Source organism: Anomaloglossus baeobatrachus, chromosome 6, assembly GCF_048569485.1.
Source record: "Anomaloglossus baeobatrachus isolate aAnoBae1 chromosome 6, aAnoBae1.hap1, whole genome shotgun sequence".
In the NCBI taxonomy this organism is placed as follows: domain Eukaryota; kingdom Metazoa; phylum Chordata; class Amphibia; order Anura; family Aromobatidae; genus Anomaloglossus; species Anomaloglossus baeobatrachus.
The window spans coordinates 508,789,672-508,815,707 of record NC_134358.1 but is presented as its reverse complement, the minus strand read 5'-3'; the positions used below and the strand labels follow the sequence as shown (position 1 = coordinate 508,815,707).

Genomic DNA, 26,036 nt, shown 5'->3' with positions numbered 1-26,036 from the left:
GGAGCGTTCCAGAGTTATAAACACAAAGTTACACTGGTCAGAATTGAAAAAAAAATGGCCGTTTCATGAGGGTCAATACAGGCTGAGGGGTGAAGGGGTTATCCACCTTTGAGACATTTTCGTTTACTTAAATATATATAATTAGAGCTAAAAATAATGTTTGCATTTTGATTTCAGTAAAAATCTTGCAATTTTACACTTATTTGGCTTTTACTAGGTCTTTGTTTTCCTGCATTTCTAATGTCTAATGTTAATTTTATTTGTAATTACTTTATATGTAAAGAGCCAAAATTTAGTATATGTTTCCCCCTATCTTTTACTGTACGTTTTAGTCCCTTTAGGGGATACGGACCTAATAATAATAATCTTTATTTCTATAGCGCCAACATATTCCGCAGCGCTGTACAATTCAGGAGGATCATATACAAACAAGTAACAGTTATAGAAAAAGAGAATTTTGTTTACTTACCGTAAATTCTTTTTCTTATAGTTCCGTCATGGGAGACCCAGACCATGGGTGTATAGCTACTGCCCCCGGAGGACACACAAAGTTACTACACTCAAAACGTGTAGCTCCTCCCTCCTAGCATATACACCCCCTGCTAGCCAGTTCTAGCCAGTTTAGTGCAAAAGCTGAAGGAGGACATCCACCCACAAGAAGAGAGAGTAAAATCCGGAAGAGCCGGAACCTCTGTCTACAACAATAACAGCCGGTGAAGACACACGGAACAAGAAACCTGCCAACAGGCAATAGGGAGGGTGCTGGGTCTCCCATGACGGAACTATAAGAAAAAGAATTTACGGTAAGTAAACAAAATTCTCTTTTTCTTTATCGTTCCTATGGGAGACCCAGACCATGGGACGTTCAAAAGCAGTCCATGGGTGGGAATAAACAGACAACTGAGAAGCAGGCAAACCTAACTTCACAAATGGGCGACAGACGCCGGAAAGATGCGTCTGCCCAAGCCCGCGTCTGCCAAAGCATGAGCATGCCTTGGGTAGTGCTTTGAAAAAGTATGCAGACTAATTCGAGCTGCAGTCTGACAGACCTACTGAGCCGTAACCTGGTGCCTGAAAGCCCAAAAAGGCGCCGACAGGTCTGATCAAATGTGCTCTGATCCCCGGCGGGGAAGGCACTTGAGTACACTTGTAGGTCTCCGAAATGGCCGACCTAAGCCAACGAACCAGGGTCGGCTTAGATGCCGAGAGACCGCTACGCTGACTAGCAGTCAGCACCAGAGAGAGGTGCACCGCCTAATAACGGCGGTGCGAGACACATAGATCCGGAGCGCCCGCACCAGATCCAGGATATGCAACGCTTCCTCAAGCGATGAACAGGAGCCGAACAAAAGGAAGGCAGGAAAATTGCCCCGGATAAGGTGGAAGCAGTAACCACCTTAGGGAAAAAAGTCCGGAGTCGGACGGAGACCACCTTGTCTTGATGCAAAGACCAAAAAAAGGGGGTGACTCCGAGAGAGTGCAGCCAGAACTCTCTGGCGGGAAAATATAGCCACTAGAAAGACTACTTTCTGTGAAAGATGAAACAAAGAAACCTCCCCAAGAGGCGCAAAGGGAGGTTTCCGGGAACCGGGAGGACCGGATTAAGGTCCCAGGGCTCCATAGGCCGCCGGAAAGGCGGAATGATGTGAGATGCGCCCTTAAAGGAGCGCACCGGAGCCAGCCGGACGATACGCCGCTGGCACATACTGACAGAGCCGAGACCTGTCCCTTAATGAGGGATAGTCCTAGCTGTAGACCGGACTGTGGAAGGGACAGGAGGGTCGGCAAGGCCAAAAAGGTCAAAGGACACTTTGGAGCTCGAGTCATAGCGGAGATGACTTCAGGAAGGATACCAGAAGTCGCCAAGATCCGGGACTCAAGAGCTACGCCGTCAATCTGAGAATCCAGAATTCTGACGGAAAAAACGGACCTTTTGAGAAAAGGTCTGGACGGTCCGGAAGATGCCATGGCAACCCAACGGACAGAAGGAGCAGGTCAGAGTACCAAGCCTGCCTGGGTCAGTCTGGAGTATGAGAATGACCCGACGGCCCTCTTTACTGATCTTGCGCAGGACTCTGGACAAGAGGTAGAGGGTAAAATACGTAAAGAGACGAAGCTGGGGTCAAACATGAACCAGTGTGTCTACCGCAAAACCTGAGGATTGTGGACCACGGTTGGACAGCTGAAATAGTCTGCCTCGCAGTTTTCACATCTAGGATGTGGGCTGCGGATACGGTGGACTAGGAGTCCCTTGTCCACTGAAGAATGTTGAGCCGCCAAGATTGCCAGGCGGCTGAGTGTCCCGCCCTGGAAGCTGATGTAGGAAAAACGCTGTCACGTTGTCCGACTGGACTCGAATGTGCCTAGCCGCCAACAGATGGTGAAGGCTTAGAGAGCTAGAATACAGCTCTGATTTCCAGCACATTGATCCAGAGGGCTGATTCGGACAGAGTCCAAGCGCCCTGCGCTCCACGGTGGAGATATACTGCTCCCAAGGCGGATAGACTAGCATCCTGGTGAGGCTCACCCGGGACGGGGCCAGGAAGGAGCGCTCCTGAGACAGAGTGGCCGAAGCCACCACTGAAACGAGCCTCTGGTCAGTGGCGAAGCCACCACCCCGTGGGAGGAGGGAGTTCGCTTGTACAGCGGAAAACATCCAATCTCAGAGGACGCAGGAGAAACTGGGCAAGGAATCGCTTCCATTGATGCCACCGTCTGACCAGCACCTGTATATGGTGTCTGATAGAACGACGCCGACCGCCAGCGGAGGGACTACTGATCGACTAAGAGCAGCTTCACAAGTGCCGATAGAGACTCGAATTGCGTCCCTGAGAACCTCTGGTTCGAAGTCAGAGTGGACTTGGGCAGAAAGACAAGCCACCCGAATAGGTTAGAGTGGCGAGAGTGAGCGAAGCACTCTGCTAAGAGTCAGCACTGGATGAAGCCCCGACAAGAAGGCCGTCCAGGGCAAAAGATCACTGCCAATCCCTAGGGGTGCAGGACCCTAATCACAGCTGCCCCAATGAGAATACTCGAGGGGCCGTGGCTAACCCCAAGGGAAGAGCCACGAATTGGACCACTCCGATTGTCAAAACGTAGTCAACGCTGGTGTGAAACTGCGATTGACCCCTGCAGATAGGCATCTCTGATGCCGATGGCTGCTAGGGAATCTCCTTGGGTTCTTGATTGATCCGGTGAAAAACACACGGAACAAGACCGAGACTCCATGTGAAAACGCCACACCTGACTATGCTTGAAAAGCTAAAGATCCAGGTCGGAAGGCACCGCCCTCTTCGGGGACTAGGAATAGATTTAAGCAAAAATCTCAGAACCGTTCCCAGTCGGGAACCGGTACAATTACTCCATTGGTCTGCAAGAAATGCCACGGCCTGTGAGAAGGCGGCGGCCTTGGAGCCGGGAGGAGTTGACAGAAAAAATCTGTTTGGCGGGTGGACAGAATTCCATCCTGTAGCCATGGGAGATATAATCCTGCCCCCACTGAACGGAGACGTGTTAGAACCATACGTCGCCAAGTGGAGAGAGCCTGCCACCGACCAAGGAGGTTGTTGGCGTGGCTAGATAGCTCGGAGGAAGCTGGCTCAGTGGCAGCATCTCCTGCGGTCTTCTGAAGACGCAGCTTCGAGCCATTTGGTTCTATGAACCTAGGCCGAGCTAGAGGACGATCAGATGGAGGAACGGAAACCACCGAAACCTCAACTGATTCCTGCCCTGGACAGGTTCCCTGGTTTAGGATTGTGGCGAGGAAGCACACTCCCCGCCAAGAGCTTCCTTAATTTCACCCAGCTTGGTTCCGGGGAAACTGGGCCCACCAAGGGGGAGCCCAGCCAGGAACCTCCATAGAGGCATCTGCCTTCCAATTTCGAAGCCACAGGAGCCTGCGGATAGCGAGGAAGGTAGCCCAGACCACCGCCGTGCGGCGTCTAGCATGGCAGACCTGGCAGAGGATGAAAAGACTGAAGTCTGGAGTTCAGGCAACCGTTTTGGGCATAGAGTCCCTGTGAGAGAATGCATCTCCTCCAGAGAAGCAGAGAAGTTACAAAAAACCGCACTGCTGTAAGCTGAGGAGAACAAGCTCCTGCCGTTCCCATACCGACTTGGCCCAAAGGACAACCGGGCGGACCGCAGAACCTTAAGTGAGGAGCCATCAGCCACTGACATAACGGTCCGGGCTGAGCCACCTGAAGTGAATGAGCCCACTTCTTGACCACCATGGGTGGACAGGGGAAACACAGTCCTCAGAAACACGCTTCATCTCAGAGCGGAGTGAGGTCCAGTACAAAATTAATGTACGGTAGAATCCTATAGAGGTGCCGTCAGCCACTGATACAACTAACCGGGCAGTCTAGACCGGAGTGGCTACCCTCTCTGAAGGGAGGGGGAGACAGGCAGCAGAACCCCGCTGTGGGGTCTGCAGGATAGGCTGTGGGCTTGGACGCAGCGGCCTGAAAACTGGAGTGGTTAAGTAACACACTCCTTGACCTGCTAAAGGTAAACTGTGCCTTTCTGCCAGCGGGGAATACTCCCCTGATCAGGCGGACACAAGAATAATGGACGCAAGCCAATCATTCGCATCTGCGTCACCTACGGACGGATCAATGTACATAAAGTAGCGTCCGTGTCCGCGGTAGAGACATCTTCCTCGTCCGGTGAATCAGCTCGTAATCGGAGCTGCGGGACGGGGAGGACAGGGGACCCTGCGTCTCCCTGTCAGGAGAATGGGGTCTGAGCCCAGAAGGAGAGTCCCTTGTGAGCTTGGCCGAGCGAGCAGAAAACGCCCTGAGAGGGGAACTGCATGCTCAGCAGATGCCGGGACAGCCGACCCCTGGAAATAGGAATCCTATGGGGGTCAGCCACCAAAACCGGAGCAGCTGGAGGGACCATTAATGAGCCCCCATGCTGAGGGGCCACAGTGGTTAGGAGCTCGGTATAGCCGTACGAGACTACCTGCAGTGGATAATAAAGAAACAGCCTGCAGCCTCGCTCTGTGAGACATGCTGCAGAGGTGGGGGCTCTGTCCAGCATGGGTAGAATACCCAAGACAGGGGGCCTGGGGGGACTCCCACCTAAGAACCATTACAGTGTGCCGGTTCAGGCAATATGAGGTTACATGCAGCACATGTAGAACCTTGTAGCTTAGCTGCTAGAGTGAGACATGCTGCTGAGGGGGAGATTCTATGATAAAGAATTAACTCCTTCAGCATGCCTGAGAGTGTCATGCTGCTGAGGAGGAGATTCTATGATAAAGAATTAACTCCTTCAGAATGCCTGAGAGTGTATAAAAAGTGCACAACCAGGGGTTGTGACTTATCAGGCCATATTATGAGTGCCCTCCGGATTCCAAGCCTGGACCCTCAGCCAGTATTCCCTCCCTGTGCTGCAGGGCAGCCAGCGCCGACCAGTGTACTAAGACGCTGGAAAATGGCGCCAGAGTGAGGGGGGGAGGCGGGGGTTAACCCAGGAGCGGGAATCGGAGGGCGAAGGAGATGTACAGGGGAGGGAATCATCACCTCAAAACGGAGCGTCCTCCCCTGTGCAGAGCGGCCGGCGGGCGGCTCTGCAGCGTCCCCCTGCATGCCTGACATGCAGGGGAACGAAACGAAACTAGGCCGCGGCTGAAGCCGGGGCCTAAAGTTATGCATGCGGCCGAAAATCAGGCCTCATCGGCGCGGTTCTCAGTAAAAACTGTGGAACCGGCCGGAAACACAGTAAACAAAGCAGCATTATTCAGCAATCACTGTCCCCCCCAATAAAAGTGCCCCACATGCAGAAAGACCCTCTGAATAAACGTCTCTATACTTAGCTTTGAGACGCAGGGTCCAGTCCCTGTGGGGTGGGGGTCAGTGCTCCGTCCAGCAGGGTCCTGCACAAGGGCTGCGGATGGAGGCCGGTCTCCTGCAAGGCAGTGAGAACCGTGTTGGCTCCCACTTCAAATCAGAGCCCCTAAGGGATGTTGAAGGAGCGCGGCATGAAGGGCTCCTGCCCTGAAGTCAACCTTAACAGCACTGCCGCCAGGGGAGTGTGAAGGGACATGCCGGGGGTCCAGTGGACCCGCTTTTCTTCCAAATCTTTGTAAAAAATGAAAAATCAAAAAGGGATGCATGTGTGTGTGTGGATCCTCCTGACACAAAGCAAGAAACTGGCTAGAACTGGCTAGCAGGGGGTGTATATGCTAGGAGGGAGGAGCTACACGTTTTGAGTGTAGTAACTTTGTGTGTCCTCCGGGGGCAGTAGCTATACACCCATGGTCTGGGTCTCCCATAGGAACGATAAAGAAAATACAATATTTAGAGGGAAAAGAAAGACAACCCTGCTCGTGAGAGCCTTCAAGGACCTATGAATGCTTAATCACATCTTCCATATACTGCGGTGCTAGTGCGCTTCGCAGAAGAACTAATATGGCAGCCCTGAGGGTCTCCTGTAGGCCCCAGGCCACCATGAAAATCCATAGGAACCCTGCGATTGAGTAGCCTGAAAAACAGTGGTGGGTGGGAATGGAATTCGTTCCACTTAAGTGCAGCTGTTAGCAATTGACAATAGCATTTTAGTGGTGAAAAAGTACCTGTTACAGGCAAATGCTGACTACCAACTGCCAGGTATGGTGCGAGCTCGACTCCTGAGTCCGCTCCTTACATGGAAATAGTATGGACTATTACACCCTACGTTGGTAAGGTGTTATTTGGACAAAGCTGTAGCATCCAATGCAATCATATTGATTTGTACAGAATTAGACCTTTGGGTTGTAATCACTGATGGCCTACTCTAAAGCATAGGATGTTAATATTTAAGTTCTAGGAAAACTTAATACTTGGAAACACCGAGGCCTAAATTTTACTGATGGCATGCTAACCGGTCATTACTTCATGTTTGAGAATGGCAGCAACAACCAACACGTAGGACAAGCAGATGACAGATAGGCTGCTTTACAGGTCAGCGTGGCTAGCAGCATTTCCTGAGAATGAAGAGAACAAGTGAATTACAAACCATAAGGACATGACCTCCTGGTTCTCAGATTTGCACACCATCATTATAGAGCCTCAGCGCTCGATATACATTCTGCACTACATTTTTACATATTTTTCCATTTTAAATTGAAGCAAATCCACCTCTCCCTAAATATTATCAGTACCTTTGATGATGATGGCCAAAGAAACGAACGTCCACTTGATTGTCTTCTCTCTGCATGATTTTGGCTGGCCAGAAGCCAAAGCCCTTCATCTTTGCCCAGACCAGCTCATGGTTGGGGATCTGTAATAAAAAGCAACTGATGGTTAGATCTGCTATGATACATTCCAAAAAAAACCAAAAAAATTGTTAAGAAAAGCTAAACATTAACGGTGTGACATAAAGAGTCTATTTTTCAGTTCATATTGAGGAAAATAAACTTGCACCTTTTTTGTGAACTGAGAACCCGAATATCGGGGGTCAGAACCAAGTCATGAGATCAGCTGATCACAGGGGGCTTCTGTAGAGAAGCCAGATCCGCAGTGATTAGCCATTATCACCCCCCACCTCCCCTTCATTTACAAGGTCCTCCAGCAGGACCCATGGACAGGGCTGTACTCCTCACACACCGTCTTCAAGGCTGTGTTCACATGTGGCAGGTTTATTGTGAAATTTGTAATAAACCAGAATACAATGAAAGTTGCTACAAAAGTTGTGCCATGTGTGAACACAGCCCTAAATCCTAATACACTGGATTTGAGAAAAAAAAAGATAAAATAGAGCGGACACAGATACGTACACATGGATAGCAGAACCAATTGTCAGGCCGAGCGTTTGACAAGTAGAAGCAATTTTTGCACAACTGCAGCTCGTCCAACTGAAAGAAGAGAGTAAAGTCATCTTACAAGGATTAGATAAATACATAAAGGGTTTTCTCTACAAAAATCGCATGAAGGCCAATGAATAAGAAATGGAGAAGTCACCTGTAGCAAATTTTTCAGGTACTCACTGCTCGGTGACTTCTAGCTTTGACACCTAATACTGAACTATTTTGGTTACAATACATGATTTAATTACATGCTCACCGCTATTTTATATTCACACTGTACCCAACCAATGGTAAAATTTTTGATATAGTGGCCACATATTCCGCAGCGATGTACAGGGACTGACATCAGTTACTTTTCCTGTCCATAAATGGTCTCACAATAGAACTTCCCTTCCAGAACCACGCACAAGAGCCAATACATAGGAAATAAGTGTGTGGGGAAAACAGAGAAGCAGAGAAACCTCATGAACAAGGAAAACCCACAAACATCATGTGGATGATCATTTAATGAAGATTAAGTAGTTGGCAACTACTACTCAATTGTTCCTCCTGGCACATTTGTACAAATCTTCCATTGGGCAATGGTGGAAACACAGCACAGGAGATGCAATAATCAACTCCAGTAGTAGAAAAAAGAGAATTTTGTTACTTACCGTAAATTCTTTTTCTTATAGTTCCGTATTGGGAGACCCAGACCATGGGTGTATAGCTTCTGCCTCCGGAGGACACACAAAGTACTACACTTAAAAGTGTAGCTCCTCCCTCTGAGCTTATACACCCCCTGGTAGCCAGTCCTAGCCAGTTTAGTGCAAAAGCTGAAGGAGAATAGCCACCCAAAAGTAGAACCGAGTAAGAACCGGAACAACCGGAGACTCTGTCCACGACAACAGCCGGTGATAACACACGGAACAAGAAAATTGCCAACAGGCAACAGGGAGGGAGCTGGGTCTCCCAATACGGAACTATAAGAGAAAGAATTTACGGTAAGTAACAAAATTCTCTTTTTCTTTATCGTTCCTTTGGGAGACCCAGACCATGGGACGTTCCAAAGCTGTCCCTGGGTGAGAATAAACAGAAAAAACTAAGAAGTGGGTGACAGCCGCCTGAAGGATGCGTCTGCCCAAGCTCGCATCTGCCAAAGCATGAGCATGCACTTGGTAGTGCTTCGAAAAGGTATGCAGGCTAGTCCAAGTGGCAGCCTGACAGACTTGTTGAGCCATAGCCTGGTGCCTAAAAGCCCAAGAGGCACCGACAGCTCTGGTCGAGTGTGCTTTGATCCCCGGCGGGGGAGGCACCTGAGTACTCTGGTAGGCGTCCGAAATGGTCGATCTAATCCAACGGGCCAAGGTCGGCTTAGAAGCAGAGAGACCCTTGCGCCGCCCTGTGGTTAGCACAAAAAGAGAGGTGCAGCGCAGCGGTGCGCGACACATAGATCCGGAGAGCACGCACCAGATCTAGAGTATGCAGCGCTTTCTCAAAGCGATGAACAGGGGCCGGACAGAAGGAAGGCAAGGAAATATCCTGGTTAAGGTGGAAGGGAGAGGCCACCTTAGGAAGAAAGTCCGGGGTCGGACGGAGAACTACCTTGTCTTGGTGAAAAAACAAAAAAGGTGACTCCAAGGAGAGCGCAGCCAAATCAGAGACTCTCCTGAGAGAAGTTATGGCAACTAGAAAGGCCACCTTTTGAGAAAGACGATACAAAGAAACCTCCCTAAGGGGCTCGAAAGGGGGTTTCTGCAATACCGTGAGGACCAAGTTAAGGTCCCAGGGATCCCAGGGCCGCCGATAAGGCGGAATGATATGAGACGCACCTTGCATGAAGGTGCGGACCTGAGCCAGCCGGGCGAGACGCCGCTGGAACAGCACTGATAGAGCTGAGACTTGTCCCTTGAGAGAGTTGAGGGACAGTCCTAGCTGCAGACCGGACTGTAAAAAAGACAGAAGGGTCGGCAACGAGAATGGCCAAGGAGAATGGCCGGAAGAGCGACACCAGGACAGGAAAATTTTCCAAGTCCTGTGATAGATCTTGACGGAGGAAGACTTACGGGCCCGAGTCATAGTGGAGATGACTTCAGGAGGAATACCAGAAGCCGTCAAAATCCAGGACTCAAGAGCCACGCCGTCAATTTGAGTGCCGCAGAATTCGGGCGGAAAAACGGACCTTGCGAGAGCAGATCTGGACGGTCCGGAAGATGCCACGGCATCTCCACGGACAGTTGGAGAAGGTCCGGATACCAAGCTCGCCTGGGCCAGTCCGGTGCAATGAGGAGGACTCGACGGCCCTCCAATCTGATCTTGCGCAGGACTCTGGGCAAGAGAGCTAGAGGGGGAAACACGTAGGACAGACGAAACTCGGACCAGTCTTGAACCAGAGCGTCCGCGGCGAAGGCCTGAGGATCGTGGGAGCGAGCCACGTAAACGGGAACCTTGTTGTTGTGACGGGATGCCATTAGGTCCACGTCCGGAGTGCCCCACTTGCGGCAGATTGACTGAAACACTGCCGGGTGCAGGGACCACTCGCCACCGTCCACGGATTGACGGCTGAGATAATCTGCCTCCCAGTTTTCTACGCCAGGGATGTGGACTGCGGATATGGTGGACTTGGAGTCCTCCGCCCATTGAAGAATGCGTTGGACCTCCAACATTGCCAGGCGGCTGCGTGTCCCGCCTTGGTGATTGATGTAGGCAACCGCTGTCGCGTTGTCTGACTGGACTCGAATGTGCCTGCCCGCCAACAGGTGGTGAAAGGCTAGGAGAGCTAGAAGCACAGCTCTGGTTTCCAGCACATTGATTGAAAGGGCTGACTCGGACGGAGTCCAAGTGCCCTGTGCTCTGTGGTGGAGATGTACCGCTCCCCAGCCGGATAGGCTGGCATCCGTTGTGAGAATCACCCAGGACGGAGTCAGGAAGGAGCACCCTTGGGACAGGGAGAGGGGTCGAAGCCACCACTGAAAAGAGCTCCTGGTCCGTGGCGACAGAGCCACTAACCTCTGTAAGGAGGAAGGCCGCTTGTCCCAACAGCGGAGAATGTCCAGCTGCAGAGGACGCAGATGGAACTGGGCAAAGGGAACCGCCTCCATGGAGGCCACCAATTGACCAAGCACCTGCATCAGACGCCTGAGGGTATAACGGCAGGGCCTCAGGAGAGAGCGCACCGCCAACCGGAGTGACAGCTGTTTGTCTAAGGGCAACTTCACAAGTGCCGGCAAAGTCTCGAACTGCATTCCTAGGTACGTGAGACTCTGGGTCGGAGTCAGAGTGGATTCGGGAAGATTGACAATCCACCCGAATTGGGCTAGGGTGGCGAGAGTGAGCGAAACACTCCGCTGACAGTCTGCGCTGGATGTACCCTTGACCAGAAGGTCGTCCAGATAAGGAAGCACTGCTAACCCCTGGAGGTGCAGGACCGCAATCACTGCCGCCATGACCTTGGTGAATACCCGAAGGGCCGTGGCTAACCCGAAGGGGAGAGCCATGAATTGGAAATGATCCTCTCCTATCGCAAAACGTAACCAACGCTGATGTGACACTGCGATTGGCACATGTAGATAGGCATCTCTGATGTCGATGGACGCCAGGAACTCCCCTTGGGTCATAGAGGCAATGACTGATCGCAGAGACTCCATGCGAAAATGCCGCACCCGGACATGCTTGTTGAGAAGCTTGAGATCCAGGATGGGCCGGAGGGTACCGTCCTTTTTTGGAACTAGGAAGAGATTTGAGTAAAAACCTCTGAACCGTTCCTGAGCGGGAACTGGGACAATCACTCCGTTTGCCTGCAAGGACGCCACGGCCTGCGAGAAGGCGGCGGCCTTAGAGCAGGGGGGAGTTGAGAGAAAAAATCTGTTTGGAGGGCTGGAAGAGAATTCTATCCTGTAGCCGTGAGATATGATGTCTCTCACCCACTGATCGGAGACTTGCTTTAACCAAGCGTCGCCAAAGTGGGAGAGCCTGCCACCGACTAAGGACGTGGCTGGAGCGGGCCGAGAGTCATGAGGAAGCTGCCTTAGTGGCAGAACCTCCTGCGGGCTTCTGCAGACGCGCTTTTGGGCGCCAGTTGGATTTCTGATCCTTGGCTGAGTTAGCGGACGAGGCGGAAGGCTTAGAGGATGACCAGTTGGAGGAACGAAAGGAACGAAACCTCGATTGATTCCTACCCTGGGCGGGTTTCCTGGTCTTGGTTTGTGGCATGGAAGTACTCTTCCCGCCAGTAGCTTCTTTAATGATTTCATCCAGCTGTTCACCAAACAGCCGTGAACCAGCAAAAGGGAGCCCAGCAAGAAACTTCTTGGAAGAAGCATCTGCCTTCCACTCTCGAAGCCACAAAATCCTGCGGATAACAAGAGAATTAGCTGAAGCCACCGCAGTGCGGTGAGCAGCCTCTAGCATGGCAGACATGGCATAGGATGAAAAAGCTGAAGCCTGAGCAGTTAAAGGGAACCTGTCAGCAGAAATTTCCCCTAAAACCTAAAAGATTCCCCCTCTGCAGCTCCTGGGCTGCATTCTGGAAAGGTCCCTGTTATTATTGTGCCCCCTTTCTGACCAAAATACAGAGTTTATAAAGTGGTACCTTTTTGGATTTGGATTCTGTAAATGTGACACAGGGGCGGGCTGCCTGGCGTCCGTTATTCTGCCTCCTGCCGCTTTAGGCCGTCCCCCATCACTCCTTTCCATAGCTGTGGACGCCGCCCAGTGCTCCACAGGTCCCCGCGCATGCCCAGTGCTCATCTCTCGTGGATGAGCACTGTGCCCAGTGTCACCGCTGGTGACGTGCGCGCAGGCTTTAGATTATGGGCGGTGCTGTGATGTTTATTACCAAGCAACCGCCCATAATCGCGGGACCACGCTTAGCCCCTCGGCGTCCTTCGTTCTGCGCAAGCGCGGTGCTGCTGACCCCACGTCACCTCCTTCCCATCTATTTCCTGCCTCAGGGCAAGATGGGAAACAGGTGACGTGGGGTCAGCAGCACCGCGCTTGCGCAGAACGAAGGACGCCGAGGGGGAAAGCGCGGTCCCGCGATTATGGGCGGTTGCTTGGTAATAAACATCACAGCACCGCCCATAATCTAAAGCCTACGCGCACGTCACCAGCGGTGACACTGGGCACAGTGCTCATCCACGAGAGATGAGCACTGGGCATGCGCGGGGACCTGTGGAGCACTGGGCGGCGTCCACAGCTATGGAAAGGAGTGATGGGGGACGGCCTAAAGCGGCAGGAGGCAGAATAACGGACGCCAGGCAGCCCGCCCCCGTGTCACATTTACAGAATCCAAATCCAAAAAGGTACCACTTTATAAACTCTGTATTTTGGTCAGAAAGGGGGCACAATATGCAATGATTATTTCTCTGTTTTGTACCAATGTTTAATAAAAACGATCTGATTTAAAAAAAGAAAGGGGGCACAATAATAACAGGGACCTTTCTAGAATGCAGCCCAGGAGCTGCTGAGGGGGAATCTTTTAGGTTTTAGGGGAAATTTCTGCTGACAGGTTCCCTTTAAGGTAACCATCTCAGGCATAGATTCCTTGGTGAGGGAATGCATCTCCTCTGGAGAAGCAGAGATGGCTTTGAGAGCCCACACTGCTGCAAAAGTATGGGAAAACGCGGCCCCCGCAGCTTCATACACAGATTTGGCCAGAAGGTCAATCTGACGGTGAGTGGAATCCTTAAGTGAGGTGCCGTCAGCCACCGACACAACGGTCCGGGCTGATAGCCTAGACACCGGAGGGTCTACCTTTGGGGAGTGAGACCACTCCTTGACCACCTCAGGTGGAAATGGAAACCGGTCATCAGAACCACGCTTTGGAAAGCGTTTGTCAGGGCAGGCCCTGGGTTTGGTCACAGCGGTCTGAAAACTGGAGTGGTTAAAGAACACACTCTTCACTCTCTTAGGCGAGGTAAACTGATGTTTTTCTGCCAAAGAGAGTTGCTCCTCTGACACTGGCGGATTGAGATCCAGCACAGAATTAATAGAAGCAATCAAATCACTAAGATCTGAGTCACCCTCAGAGAAATCGAAGGGATACATAGCCTCCGAGCCCCCAGTGAGGGCATCCTCCTCATCTTGAGAGTCAGCTCTTGAGACAGAGCCGTGGGATGGGGAGGGGGAGGAAACCCTGCGCCTTCTCTTAGAAGGACGGGGTCTGGGATCAGATGATGAATCCTCCGTGAGCTCCGATGGACGGAGGTCAGAGGCTAGGAGTCCTCTGTCAAGAGTATTAGAGGCACCCTGTGAGGGGGGCTGATGCATATTCATCAAAGTCCTGGACAAAAGCCCCATGGACTCAGCAAATGACTGGGATATGGACCTAGAAAAGGACTCTACCCAGGCCGGGGGTTCAATCACAGGTGCAGCAGCAGCCTGAGAGACCACTGGGGGTGAGACTCCAGGCTGTGGCACCGCCAAGTTAGAGCAGACATCACAATGTGGATAGGTGCTCGGCTCAGGCAGCAGGAGCTTACATGCAGTGCATGCAGAATCAAGCTTTGGAGCCTTGCTCCTTGTGTGAGACATGCTGCTGGAGTGGGGGCTTTGCAGAGAATGAACCCCAGGGAGAATATACAGAGGTTCACAACCGGAGACCGGCTGTGGCTTACCAGACCGCTGAGCGCGGTGTTGTGTGCCCTCCAGATCCCGAAGCCCGGTCCCCCAGTCGCAGCAGCTCAGCAGAGATGCAGAATGCAGGATGTCCCAGAGCAGAGTGAACTCTGCCTGAGAAGAGGGCGTTCCTATAAAAAAGAGCGGGAACTGGAGGGCTATAGAGACCTGCAGGGAAGGAGGGACGCCCCAGCAGTGGGGAGTGTCCCTCCCCTGTGTAGAACGGCCGCCGGGAGGAGCCGAACCTGTCCCTCTGCATGAGTGACATGCGAGGGCAGGAAAATGAAACTAGGCCTCCGGCGAAGCCGGGGCCTAAATCTAAGCGGCGAGGCCGACAAGCAGGCACCATCGGTGCGGTTCTCAGGCAAAAGCTAGAGAACCCGCCGGAAGAAGGGAATTTTGTTTACTTACCGTAAATTCCTTTTCTTCTAGCTCCAATTGGGAGACCCAGACAATTGGGTGTATAGCTTCTGCCTCCGGAGGCCACACAAAGTATTACACTTAAAAGTGTAAAGCCCCTCCCCTTCTGCCTATACACCCCCCGTGCATCACGGGCTCCTCAGTTTTGGTGCAAAAGCAAGAAGGAGGGAGAGTTATAAATTGGTTTAAAGTAAATTCAATCCGAAGGAATTTCGGAGAACTGAAACCATTCAACATGAACAACATGTGTACCCAAAGAACAACAGCCCGAAGGGAACAGGGGCGGGTGCTGGGTCTCCCAATTGGAGCTAGAAGAAAAGGAATTTATGGTAAGTAAACAAAATTCCCTTCTTCTTTGTCGCTCCATTGGGAGACCCAGACAATTGGGACGTCCAAAAGCAGTCCCTGGGTGGGTAAAATAATACCTCGTAATAGAGCCGTAAAACGGCCCCTACCTACAGGTGGGCAACCGCCGCCTGAAGGACTCGCCTACCTAGGCTGGCATCTGCCGAAGCATAGGTATGCACCTGATAGTGTTTCGTGAAAGTGTGCAGGCTCGACCAGGTAGCCGCCTGACACACCTGCTGAGCCGTAGCCTGGTGCCGCAAAGCCCAGGACGCACCCACGGCCCTAGTAGAATGGGCCTTCAGCCCTGAGGGAACCGGAAGCCCCGACGATCGGAAAGCTTCGATAATTGGTTCCTTGATCCACCGAGCCAGGGTTGATTTGGAAGCCTGTGTCCCTTTACGCTGTCCAGCGACAAGGACAAAGAGTGCACCTGAGCGGCGCAGTGGCGCCGTACGAGAAATGTATAGTCTGAGTGCTCTCACCAGATCTAACAAGTGCAAATCCATTTCACCTTGGTGAACTGGATGAGGACAAAAATAGGGTAAGGAGATATCCTGATTGAGATGAAAGGGGGATACCACCTTAGGGAGAAATTCCGGAACCGGACGCAGAACCACCTTGTCCTGGTGAAACCCCAGGAAAGGAGCTTTGTATGACAGCGCTGCCAGCTCGGACACTCTCCGAAGTGAAGTGACTGCTACTAGGAAACCCACTTTCTGCGAAAGGCGTGAAAGAGAAATATCCTTCATTGGCTCGAACGGTGATTTCTGAAGAGCCATCAGCACCCTGTTCAGATCCCAGGGTTCTAACGGGCGCTTGTAAGGAGGGACTATATGACAAACCCCCTGCAGGAACGTGCGTACCTGTGGAAGTCTGGCTAGGCGCTTCTGAAAAAATACAGAGAGCGCTGAAATCTGTCCCTTAAGAGAGCCGAGCGACAAACCCTTTTCCAGTCCGGAATGAAGGAATGACAGAAAAGTGGGTAAGGCAAATGGCCAGGGAGAAAAACCCTGAGCAGAGCACCAAGATAGGAATATCGTCCACGACCTGTGGTAGATCTTGGCGGACGTTGGTTTCCTAGCCTGTCTCATAGTGGCAATGACCTCTTGAGATAACCCTGATGACGCTAGGATCCAGGACTCAATGGCCACACAGTCAGGTTGAGGGCCGCAGAATTCAGATGGAAAACGGCCCTTGAGACAGCAAGTCTGGTCGGTCTGGCAGTGCCCACGGTTGGCCCACCGTGAGATGCCACAGATCCGGGTACCACGACCTCCTCGGCCAGTCTGGAGTGATCTTGCGTAACACTCTGGGCAACAGTGCCAGAGGAGGAAACACATAAGGGAGTTGAAACTGCGACCAATCCTGAACTAAGGCGTCTGCCGCCAGAGCTCTGTGATCTTGAGACCGCGCCATAAATGTCGGGACCTTGTTGTTGTGCCGGGACGCCATTAGGTCGACGTCCGGCATCCCCCAGCGGCAACAGATCTCCTGAAACACGTCCGGGTGAAGGGACCATTCCCCTGCGTCCATGCCTTGACGACTGAGAAAGTCTGCTTCCCAGTTTTCTACGCCCGGGATGTGAACTGCGGATATGGTGGAGGCTGTGGCTTCCACCCACAGCAGAATCCGCCGGACTTCCAAGGCTTGCCGACTGCGTGTGCCGCCTTGATGGTTGATGTATGCCACCGCAGTTGAGTTGTCCGACGGAATTCGGATCTGCTTGCCTTCCAGCCACGGCTGGAACGCCTTTAGGGCAAGATACACTGCCCTTATCTCCAGAACATTGATCTGAAGGGAGGACTCTGTCTGAGTCCAAGTACCCTGAGCCCTGTGGTGGAGAAAAACCGCTCCCCACCCTGACAGGCTTCCGTCGTGACCACCGCCCAGGATGGGGGTAGGAAGGATTTCCCCTTCGACAGAGAAGTGGGGAGAAGCCACCACTGAAGGGAAGCCTTGGCTGCCCGCGAAAGGGAGACGTTCCTGTCGAGGGACGTCGCCTTCCTGTCCCATTTGCGGAGAATGTCCCATTGAAGAGGACGCAGATGAAACTGCGCAAGAGGGACTGCCTCCATTGCTGTTACCATCTTCCCTAGGAAGTGCATGAGGCGCCTCAGGGGGTGTGACTGGCCTTGAAGGAGAGAGTGCACCCCTGTCTGTAGTGAACGCTGTTTGTCCAGCGGAAGTTTCACTATCGCTGAGAGGGTATGAAACTCCATGCCAAGATATGTCAGAGATTGGGCCGGTGTCAGATTTGACTTTGGAAATTGATGATCCACCCGAAGCTCTGGAGAGTCTCCAGAGCAATGTTCAGGCTGTGTTGGCATGCCACTTGAGAGGGTGCCTTCACAAGCAGATCGTCTAAGTAAGGGATCACCGAGTGTCCTTGAGAGTGTAGGACTACCACTGTTGCCATGACCTTGGTGAAGACCCGTGGGGCTGTCGCCAGGCCGAAAGGCAGTGCCACGAACTGAAGGTGTTCGTCGCCTATGGCGAAACGCAGGAAGCGCTGATGCTCTGGTGCAATCGGTACGTGGAGATAAGCATCTTTGATGTCGATTGATGCTAGATCTCCTTGGGACATTGAGGCGATGACGGAGCGGAGCGATTCCATCCGGAACCGCCTGGTTTTTACATGTTTGTTGAGCAGTTTGAGGTCCAGAACAGGACGTGAGGATCCGTCGTTTTTCGGCACCACGAACAAGTTGCAGTAAAAACCGTGACCCTGCTGCTGAAGCGGAACAGGGATCACCACTCCTTCCGCCTTCAGCGTGCACACCGCCTGCAGAAGAGCATCGGCTCTCTCGGGGGGCGGAGATGTTCTGAAGAATCGAGTCGGAGGACGAGAGCTGAACTCTATCCTGTAACCGTGAGATAGAATGTCTCTCACCCATCGGTCTTTTACTTGTGGCAGCCAGGTGTCGCAAAAGCGGGCGAGCCTGCCATCGACCGAGGATGCGGTGTGAGGAGACCGAAAGTCATGAGGAGGCCGCTTTGGGAGCGGTTCCTCCGGCGGTCTTTTTAGGGCGTGCCTTAGACCACCATGATCGGAGTTCCTCTGATCCTTCTGAGGCCCTTTGGACGAGGAGAATTGAGAGCTGCCCGCGTTCCGAAAGGACCGAAACCTCGATTGTACCTTTCGTGGTTGAGGTCTGTTTGGTTTGGCCTGGGGTAAGGATGAGTCCTTTCCCTTGGATTGTTTAATGATTTCATCCAATTTCTCGCCAAACAGGCGGCCGCCAGAAAATGGCAAACAGGTTAAGAACTTTTTGGAAGCAGAGTCTGCCTTCCATTCACGTAGCTACATGGCCCTGCGGACTACCACCGAATTGGCGGATGCTACCGCCGTACGGCTCGCAGAGTCCAGGACAGCATTAATGGCGTAGGACGCAAAACGCCGACGCCTGAGTGGTTAAGGGCATCACTTGCGGAGCAGATGAACGTGTGACCGTATTAATCTGCGCATGACAAGCTGAGATAGCTTGGAGTGCCCATACGGCTGCGAATGCTGGAGCAAAAGACGTGCCGATAGCTTCATAGATGGATTTCAACCATAGCTCCATCTGTCTGTCAGTGGCATCTTTGAGTGAAGCCCCATCTTCCACTGCAACTATGGATCTAGCCGCCAGTCTGGAGATTGGAGGATCCACCTTAGGACACTGAACCCATCCCTTGACAACGTCAGGGGGGAAGGGATAACGTGTATCCTTAAGGCGCTTGGAACAACGCTTATCTGGATAAGCCCGGTGTTTCTGGACTGCGTGTCTGAAGTCAGAGTGATCCAGAAACGTACTCAAAGAACGCTTGGGACACCTGAAACGGAATTTCTCCTGAGAAGCCCTCCATTGTAGGAGCTGGGGGAGAAATATCCAATACCTGATTGATGGACGCTATAAGATCATTCACTCTGGCGTCACCTTCAGGTGTATCTAGGTGAGACCCTGAGCAGTGTGATGAAGTCGAGTGAATTTCCCAGCGAGCCCGCTTAGGCGGCCTGGGACTGCGGTCCGTGTCAGGGACCTCACCCTGGGACCTGTGGGTCACCCCAGGAGCATTTTGCTGCTCCAATTGAGGGGTGCCTTGGGCTGATTGAACAGTGCCCGGGGCCTGAATCACCAGTCTGGACTGTAAGGCTTCTAGTATCTTAGCAGACCATCTGCCCATACTCTCAGACAGTTTGTCAGCAAATACTGTAAACTCCGTCCCTGTCACCTGGACAATGGTAGCAGGTGGTTCTACCTGGGCCACCAGTGGCAGGGGCTCCGGCTGAGTAAGAGCCACAGGGGCCGAGCATTGCACACAATGCGGGTCAGTGGAACCTGCCGGTAGGATAGCTGCCCATGAGGTACAGGTTGCAAAGTAAGCCTGTTACAATCCAGGAGGACAAAATCAACAGTGCGACCATACAGTGTAATGTATAGCATATATATATATATATATACACTTCAGCACTCAGTGGGGCCAGCACCACAGGTGCTGTTACCGACCGCTCAAAGCGGTTGTGTGATCATCAGATTCCCTGCCTGAGCCTCCCTGTTGTCCTCTCCGGTCTGAAGTGCTGACAGGAATGGCTGCCGGCGTTCTGTGGAGAGGAGGGGGCCGTGGGCGTGCCCTTGAAAAGTGCGGGAATCTAGTGCCCCACTGTGCTGAGTGAGGGGGGAGGAGGATACTAGGTATGCTCCAGCCCTCAGCACTGCCGTCCTGTGCAGCGTCCCGCCCTTCCCCTGACTGGCAGGCCCGTGGGCGGGAATAAGCGAAACTAGGCCGCAAAAGCCGGGGACTAAAGTTATAAGCGCGGCCGGCAAATAAGCACGGCCGGTGCGGTAGTCCCCGGCGCACTAACACACTCAGCAGTGCTGCAGTGTGTGTGGCACAAGCGATCCATACGCGGTCCCCACGGGGACACAGAGTACCTCACAGTTGCAGGGCCTTGTCCCTGACGATACTCAGCTCCAGTCCAGCAGAATCCCCAGGGGCTGCGGAGGGAGCACGGTCCCCTGTGCCTGGAGACCGTTAAGGATCCCACTTCACCCAGAGCCCTGAGAGGGATGGGGAAGGAAAACAGCATGTGGCTCCTGCCTGTGTACCCGCAATGGGTACCTCAACCTTAACAACACCGCCGACAAAGTGGGGTGAGAAGGGAGCATGCTGGGGGCCCTGTTATGGGCCCTCTTTTCTTCCATCCGACCTAGTCAGCAGCTGCTGCTGACTAAGATGTGGAGCTATGCGTGGATGTCAGCCTCCTTCGCACAAAGCATGAAAACTGAGGAGCCCGTGATGCATGGGGGGTGTATAGGCAGAAGGGGAGGGGCTTTACACTTTTAAGTGTAATACTTTGTGTGGCCTCCGGAGGCAGAAGCTATACACCCAATTGTCTGGGTCTCCCAATGGAGCGACAAAGAAAAGTTAAAACAATCACATACAGCATACTCTCCCCTTACAATAAAGAACCGGGACCCCCAACATAAACGTCTCAGGTACTTAGCTGTTGAGACGCAGGGCCATGTCCCTGGGGATGAGTGCTCCAGTCCAACAGAATCCTCAAGGGGCTGTGGATGGAGACCGGACTCCTGCCAGGCATGGAGACCGTGCTGGCTCCCACTTCAAGCCAGAGCCCAGAAGGGATGGTGAAGGAGCACGGCATGTAAGGCTGCAGCCTTGTAAATCAACCTTAACAACACCGCCGACACAGTGGGGTGAGAAGGGACATGCCGGGAGTCCAGACATTCTCCGCTTTTCTTCAAACTCTTTCCAAAAGTCAAACAAATCAGATGAGAATGCATGTGTGGATGTATGCCTCCTGACACAAAGCAAAAAACTGGCTAGGACTGGCTACCAGGGGGTGTATAAGCTCAGAGGGAGGAGCTACACTTTTAAGTGTAGTACTTTGTGTGTCCTCCGGAGGCAGAAGCTAAACACCCATGGTCTGGGTCTCCCAAAGGAACGATAAAGAAATAATCCACGGCGCTCACCCATCTGCTTTGAGAAAGTGCCACATGGTGTGAGATGATCAAGGTTTTCTGAGCTGTTTGATATCCCATCGCAGTATGTGCATGGACTTTTCCGGATTAGCATTAGATTGGTGAGTGCCATGGATTGACAGTATTATGGAGCTGACCTGACAATATAATTGATCACTGTATTAAGCTTGTTATTGCAGTCAGATACTGACTGTGGTTCCGACACTGCTTTCATGTACTGATGGTGGTTCAGGCACTGCATTCATTTACTGACAGTGGTTTTGCCGCTGCATTCATGTACTGACAGTGGTTCTGATCCTGTATAAATGTAGCAATCCATAACACGCTTCATGAATATGTAAAAACTGAAAAATCCTCAAAATGTAATAGTTGTGATAATAGGCTGAGGATTTGGTGGGTTTCTGCTTCAAAAACTTAATGAAGATTAGAATGTTTTTTTCATGAATTTTTTGAGCAGAAAATCTCCAAATCCTTTTCAAATACTCAAAACTTGGTTCTGGTGATGTGTTCATGTAAATATCTCTTTGCGGCCTTTGGGACTTTCTCAGTATGGCAATATGGCCCTTGCACCAAAAGATATTGTGCAACCCTGGTTTAGAGTGACAGGACGAATCGCCAGCAAACCTAGGTCTGGAAATGGCATTTCTTAGTTCCAAGCCACAATGTCCCAAAATCAATAAGGAAGGCCGCAGGCCTGATGGGTTGTATCCCCCTATATACCCCTGTAATCAGTAGGAGGCCAGACTTGATTGTTTTATAGAATGTATAGCTACGTTCACACTTTTGTACATTTTGTTTGTTTCGGTTTTTGGAAAGGAGAAATAGAATTAATGTTAAAAAACAGATCTGTTTAAGATCCCCTTCCCTCTCCTCTTGCCCCCCCTCTCCTCCTTTTTATCTCTTTTTCTATTCTTCTCACTTTAGTAGTTTGGCTTTGCATTTTCATTTCTCTTTTTTTTTCTTTGTCGCTCCATTGGGAGACCCAGACAATTGGGTGTATAGCTATTGCCTCTGGAGGCCACACAAAGTATTACACTTAAAAGTGTAAGGCCCCTCCCCTTCTGGCTATACACCCCCAGTGGGATCACTGGCTCACCAGTTTTGTGCTTTGTGCGAAGGAGGCAACACATCCACGCATAGCTCCACTTTTTAGTCAGCAGCAGCTGCTGACTATGTCGGATGGAAGAAAAGAGGACACATATAGTGTCCCCAGCATGCTCCCTTCTCACCCCACTGTATGTCGGAGGTGTTTGTAAGGTTGAGGTACCCATTGCGGGTACGGCGGCAGGAGCCCACATGCTGATTCCTTCCCCATCCCTTTTTACAGGGCTCTGGGTGAAGTGGGATTTACCGGTCTCCAGGCACTGAGACCGTGCTCCATCTACAGCCCCTGGAGAAGATGCTGGATGGAGCGGAGTACATCAGGGACATGGCCCTGCTTCCTCAAGGTACTCTGTGTCCCCGTGCATTTGGCGCTCACACCGCAGCATGCTGGGTGTTGTAGTGCGCCGGGGGACATCAGCGCTGCGGCGCCTGTGCCATGGCCTCATTCAGCTTTGCTGAAGCAGGCTCACTTATGGGAATTGGTCGCGCCGGCCGCTGGGACTGCGGCGCGGCTGGCACTTGTAGTGCGCCGGGGACTTCAGCGCGGCCTGCGCTTTTACGGCGGCCGCGCTGATAACTAGAGTCCCCGGCTTTTGCGGCCTGCTTCCGTTCGTTCCCGCCCCCAGACCTGCCAGTCAGGAGAGGGGCGGGACGCTGGCCACTTCCAGGAATCGGTCGCGCCGGCCGCTGGCAGCGGCGCGGCTGGCACTTGTGGTGCGCCGGGGACTTCAGCGCGGCCCGCGCTTTTACGGCGGCCGCGCTGATAACTAGAGTCCCCGGCTTTTGCGGCCTGCTTCCGTTCGTTCCCGCCCCCAGACCTGCCAGTCAGGAGAGGGGCGGGACGCTGGCCACTTCTATGAATCGGTCGCGCCGGCCGCTGGAACTGCGGCGCGGCTGGCACTTGTGGTGCGCCGGGGACTTCAGCGCGGCCCGCGCTTTTACGGCGGCCGCGCTGTTAACTCGAGTCCCCGGCTTCTGGGCCTAGTCTCCCTTCGTTACCGCCCACAGCCCTGACAGTCAGGGTAGGGGCGTGACGCTGCATAGAGCAGAGCTGAGAGCTGGAGTATGTTTTGCATACTCCACCCCTCTCACTGTGTGCACTGTGAATCCGGATTCCCGCACTTTCTCAGGCACGCCCACGGCTTCCTTCTCTACAAGGACACCGGCAGCCATTAGTGTCAGTTTCTGTACGATACAGAGACAAGTGTGGAAGACCCTGGCATTCTGATAGTCACACAATCGCTGTAACAGGCGTTAAGCAGCACCTGTGGTGCTAACCCCACTAGTGCAGAAGTGCACTTATAGATATGCTTGTACTATATACATTGCACTGTTTGGTCGCACGTTGTATATACCCTCCTGGATTATGCGGAGGAGTTATCAGCATATTCTCTGTGTAAAACAAAGGTGCAGAACCACATGTTTTTCTATACAGCTGGTACAGCATGTACGGCTATACGGCCGGCAGGTACATAGACTCCCATTGTATGCACTAATGGCCAGGGGATGAGGACGGTGTCTGCAGTATTTACTGACAGTTTTTCTGAGACTATGGCTATGATACTAGAAGCCTAGCAGTCCGGACATGTCTCTCACATATGGGCACTGTTGAATCATTGATCCATGGCCCCCCTCAGTGTGAATAACTAACAGCTCCGGGAATGTCACACGCATCCCAGAGTCACGGCTCTGCACGGACGTCAGTCCCAGACAGCCTAAGTGGGCTCGCTATGAGCGGCCTCGGTTTCATCAGGGTCCTAACAGAAGGACTCGCTGTGTAATGAGGCGGAAGTGGCGGCTCAGGATTCTGATCCTGAGACCGCTCTCAATCTGGATACACCTGATTGTGACGCCATAGTAAATAATCTTATAGCGTCCATCTATAGAATGTGGGTTATTTCTCACAGCTCCTCCAGTGGAGGAGTCAGCTTCACGTATTTTTCTGGACCACTCTGCCTTCAGAGAGGCAGTCCAGGAACACCACGCTTATCCAGATATGCGCTTCTCCAAACGGCTTAGGATACACGTTATCCCTGTCCCCTGACTTGGTCAAGGACTGGACCCAATGTCCCGAGCGGCATCCTCCAATCTCCAGGCTTGTAGCTAGATCCAGTTGCCTTTTTCTGCTGACCGACTGTTTGGTGAGCGTTGGATGTAACCATTAAACAGTCCAGGGGTAAGGATTCATCCTTTCCTCAGCCCGGACACAACAAACCCCAACAGAGCAAGAGGCAGTCGGGGTTTTCGGCCTTTTCGAGGCTCGGGCAGGTCCCATTTTTCCTCGTCCAATGTGGACTCAAAAGGATCAGAGGAGCTAAGATTCTTAGCGGGCTCAGTCTCGCCCAAAAAAGCGACAGTCTGAAAACCCGCTTCCAAGGCGGCTTCCTCATGACTTGCGGCCTCGGTCGGTAGCAGGCTCTCCCGCCTTGGCGATATTTAGCTGCCATAGGTCAATGACCATTGAGTGTGAGACATTCTGTCTCACGGGTACAGGATAGAGCTCACTTTTCGTCCTCCAACTCGATTCTTCAGAATTTCTCCACCTCCCGGCCGGGCCGCTGCTCTTCTGCAAACAGGGTGCACTCTATAGGCAGAAAGAGTGATGACCCCCGTTCCTCTTCAGGAACAAGGTCACGGTTTTTACCCCAAATTCTTTGCGGTACCTATAACAACGGGCCGTTCCGTCCCGTTCTGGATCTAAAAATGCTCAGCAAGCTCGTGGACACCAGGCGGTTCCGGATGGAATCCCTCCGCCATGTCATCGCCTCAAGGTCCCAAGGATATTTCCTAGCATCATTAGGCATCAAGGATGCTTATCCACACGTGCCGATTGATCCAGAGCACTAGCGTTTCTACGCTTCGTTATAGGAGACGAACACCCTCTGTTCGTAGCTCTACCTTCCGGCTAGCGACAGTCCAACTGGTCTTCGCCAAGGTCAGGGCAGCAGTAGTCACAGTCCTGCACTCTCAGGGTCACTCTGTGGTCCCGTATTTAGACGATCTACTTGTCAAGGCACTCTCTTAGGAAACATGCCAACACTGCCCGAACGTTGCGCTGGAGACTCTCTAGAGTTTTGGGTGGATCATCAACTTTTTAAAGTCAGATCCGACCCCGACCCTATCGATAACATATCTAGGCATAGAGTTTCTTACTCTCTCAGCGATAGTGAAGCTGCCGCTAGACAAACAGCATTCACTACGGGCTGCAAGCTCTTCTTTAAGAACCAGTCGCACACATTGAGACGCCTCATGCACTTCCTACGTAAGATGGTAGCAATGGAGGCAGTTCCTTTCGCGCAGTTTTACTGCGTCCACTACAATGGGACATTCTCCGCCAATGGGACGAGGAGTCGACGTCCCTCAACAGAGTCGTCGTTCTTTCTCAGGCGGCCAAGGAATCTCTACGGTGGTGGCTTCTTCTCACCTCTTGGTCAAAAAGAAGGTCCTTCCTATCCCCGTCCTGGGCGATAGTTACGACAGACGCGAGTCTATCAGGGTGGGGAGCAGTTTTTCTCCACTACAGCGCTCAGGGTACGTGGACTCAGCAAGAGTCCACTCTTCAGATCAATGTTCTTGAACACAGAGCAGTGTATCTTGCCCTACAATCCTTCCAACAGCGGCTGGAAAGCAAGCATATCCGACTTCAGTCGGACAGCTCCACAGCGGTGGCATACATCAACCACCAAGGAAGAACGCGCAACCGGCAAGCCTTCCAGGAAGTCCGGCAGGTTCTGATGTGGGTGGAAGACACGGCATCCACCATATCCACAATTCACATCCCAAGTGTGGAAACT

The 26,036-nt window shown here is 52.3% G+C and overlaps 1 protein-coding gene across 2 annotated transcripts in view; it reads right to left on the bottom strand.

Annotated features, from left to right (window-relative positions):
• Positions 1-26,036, bottom strand: part of ZMYND11 (zinc finger MYND-type containing 11) — a 127,378-nt gene that overhangs the window by 38,202 nt on the left and 63,140 nt on the right. For both annotated transcript variants that reach the window (XM_075315459.1, XM_075315458.1), the window contains exons 10-11: positions 7,763-7,840; positions 7,148-7,266 (exon numbers count right to left, since the gene is read on the bottom strand). In XM_075315459.1, the coding sequence (XP_075171574.1) occupies positions 7,148-7,266; positions 7,763-7,840 (197 nt within the window). The remainder of the gene's footprint in view (positions 1-7,147; positions 7,267-7,762; positions 7,841-26,036) is intronic.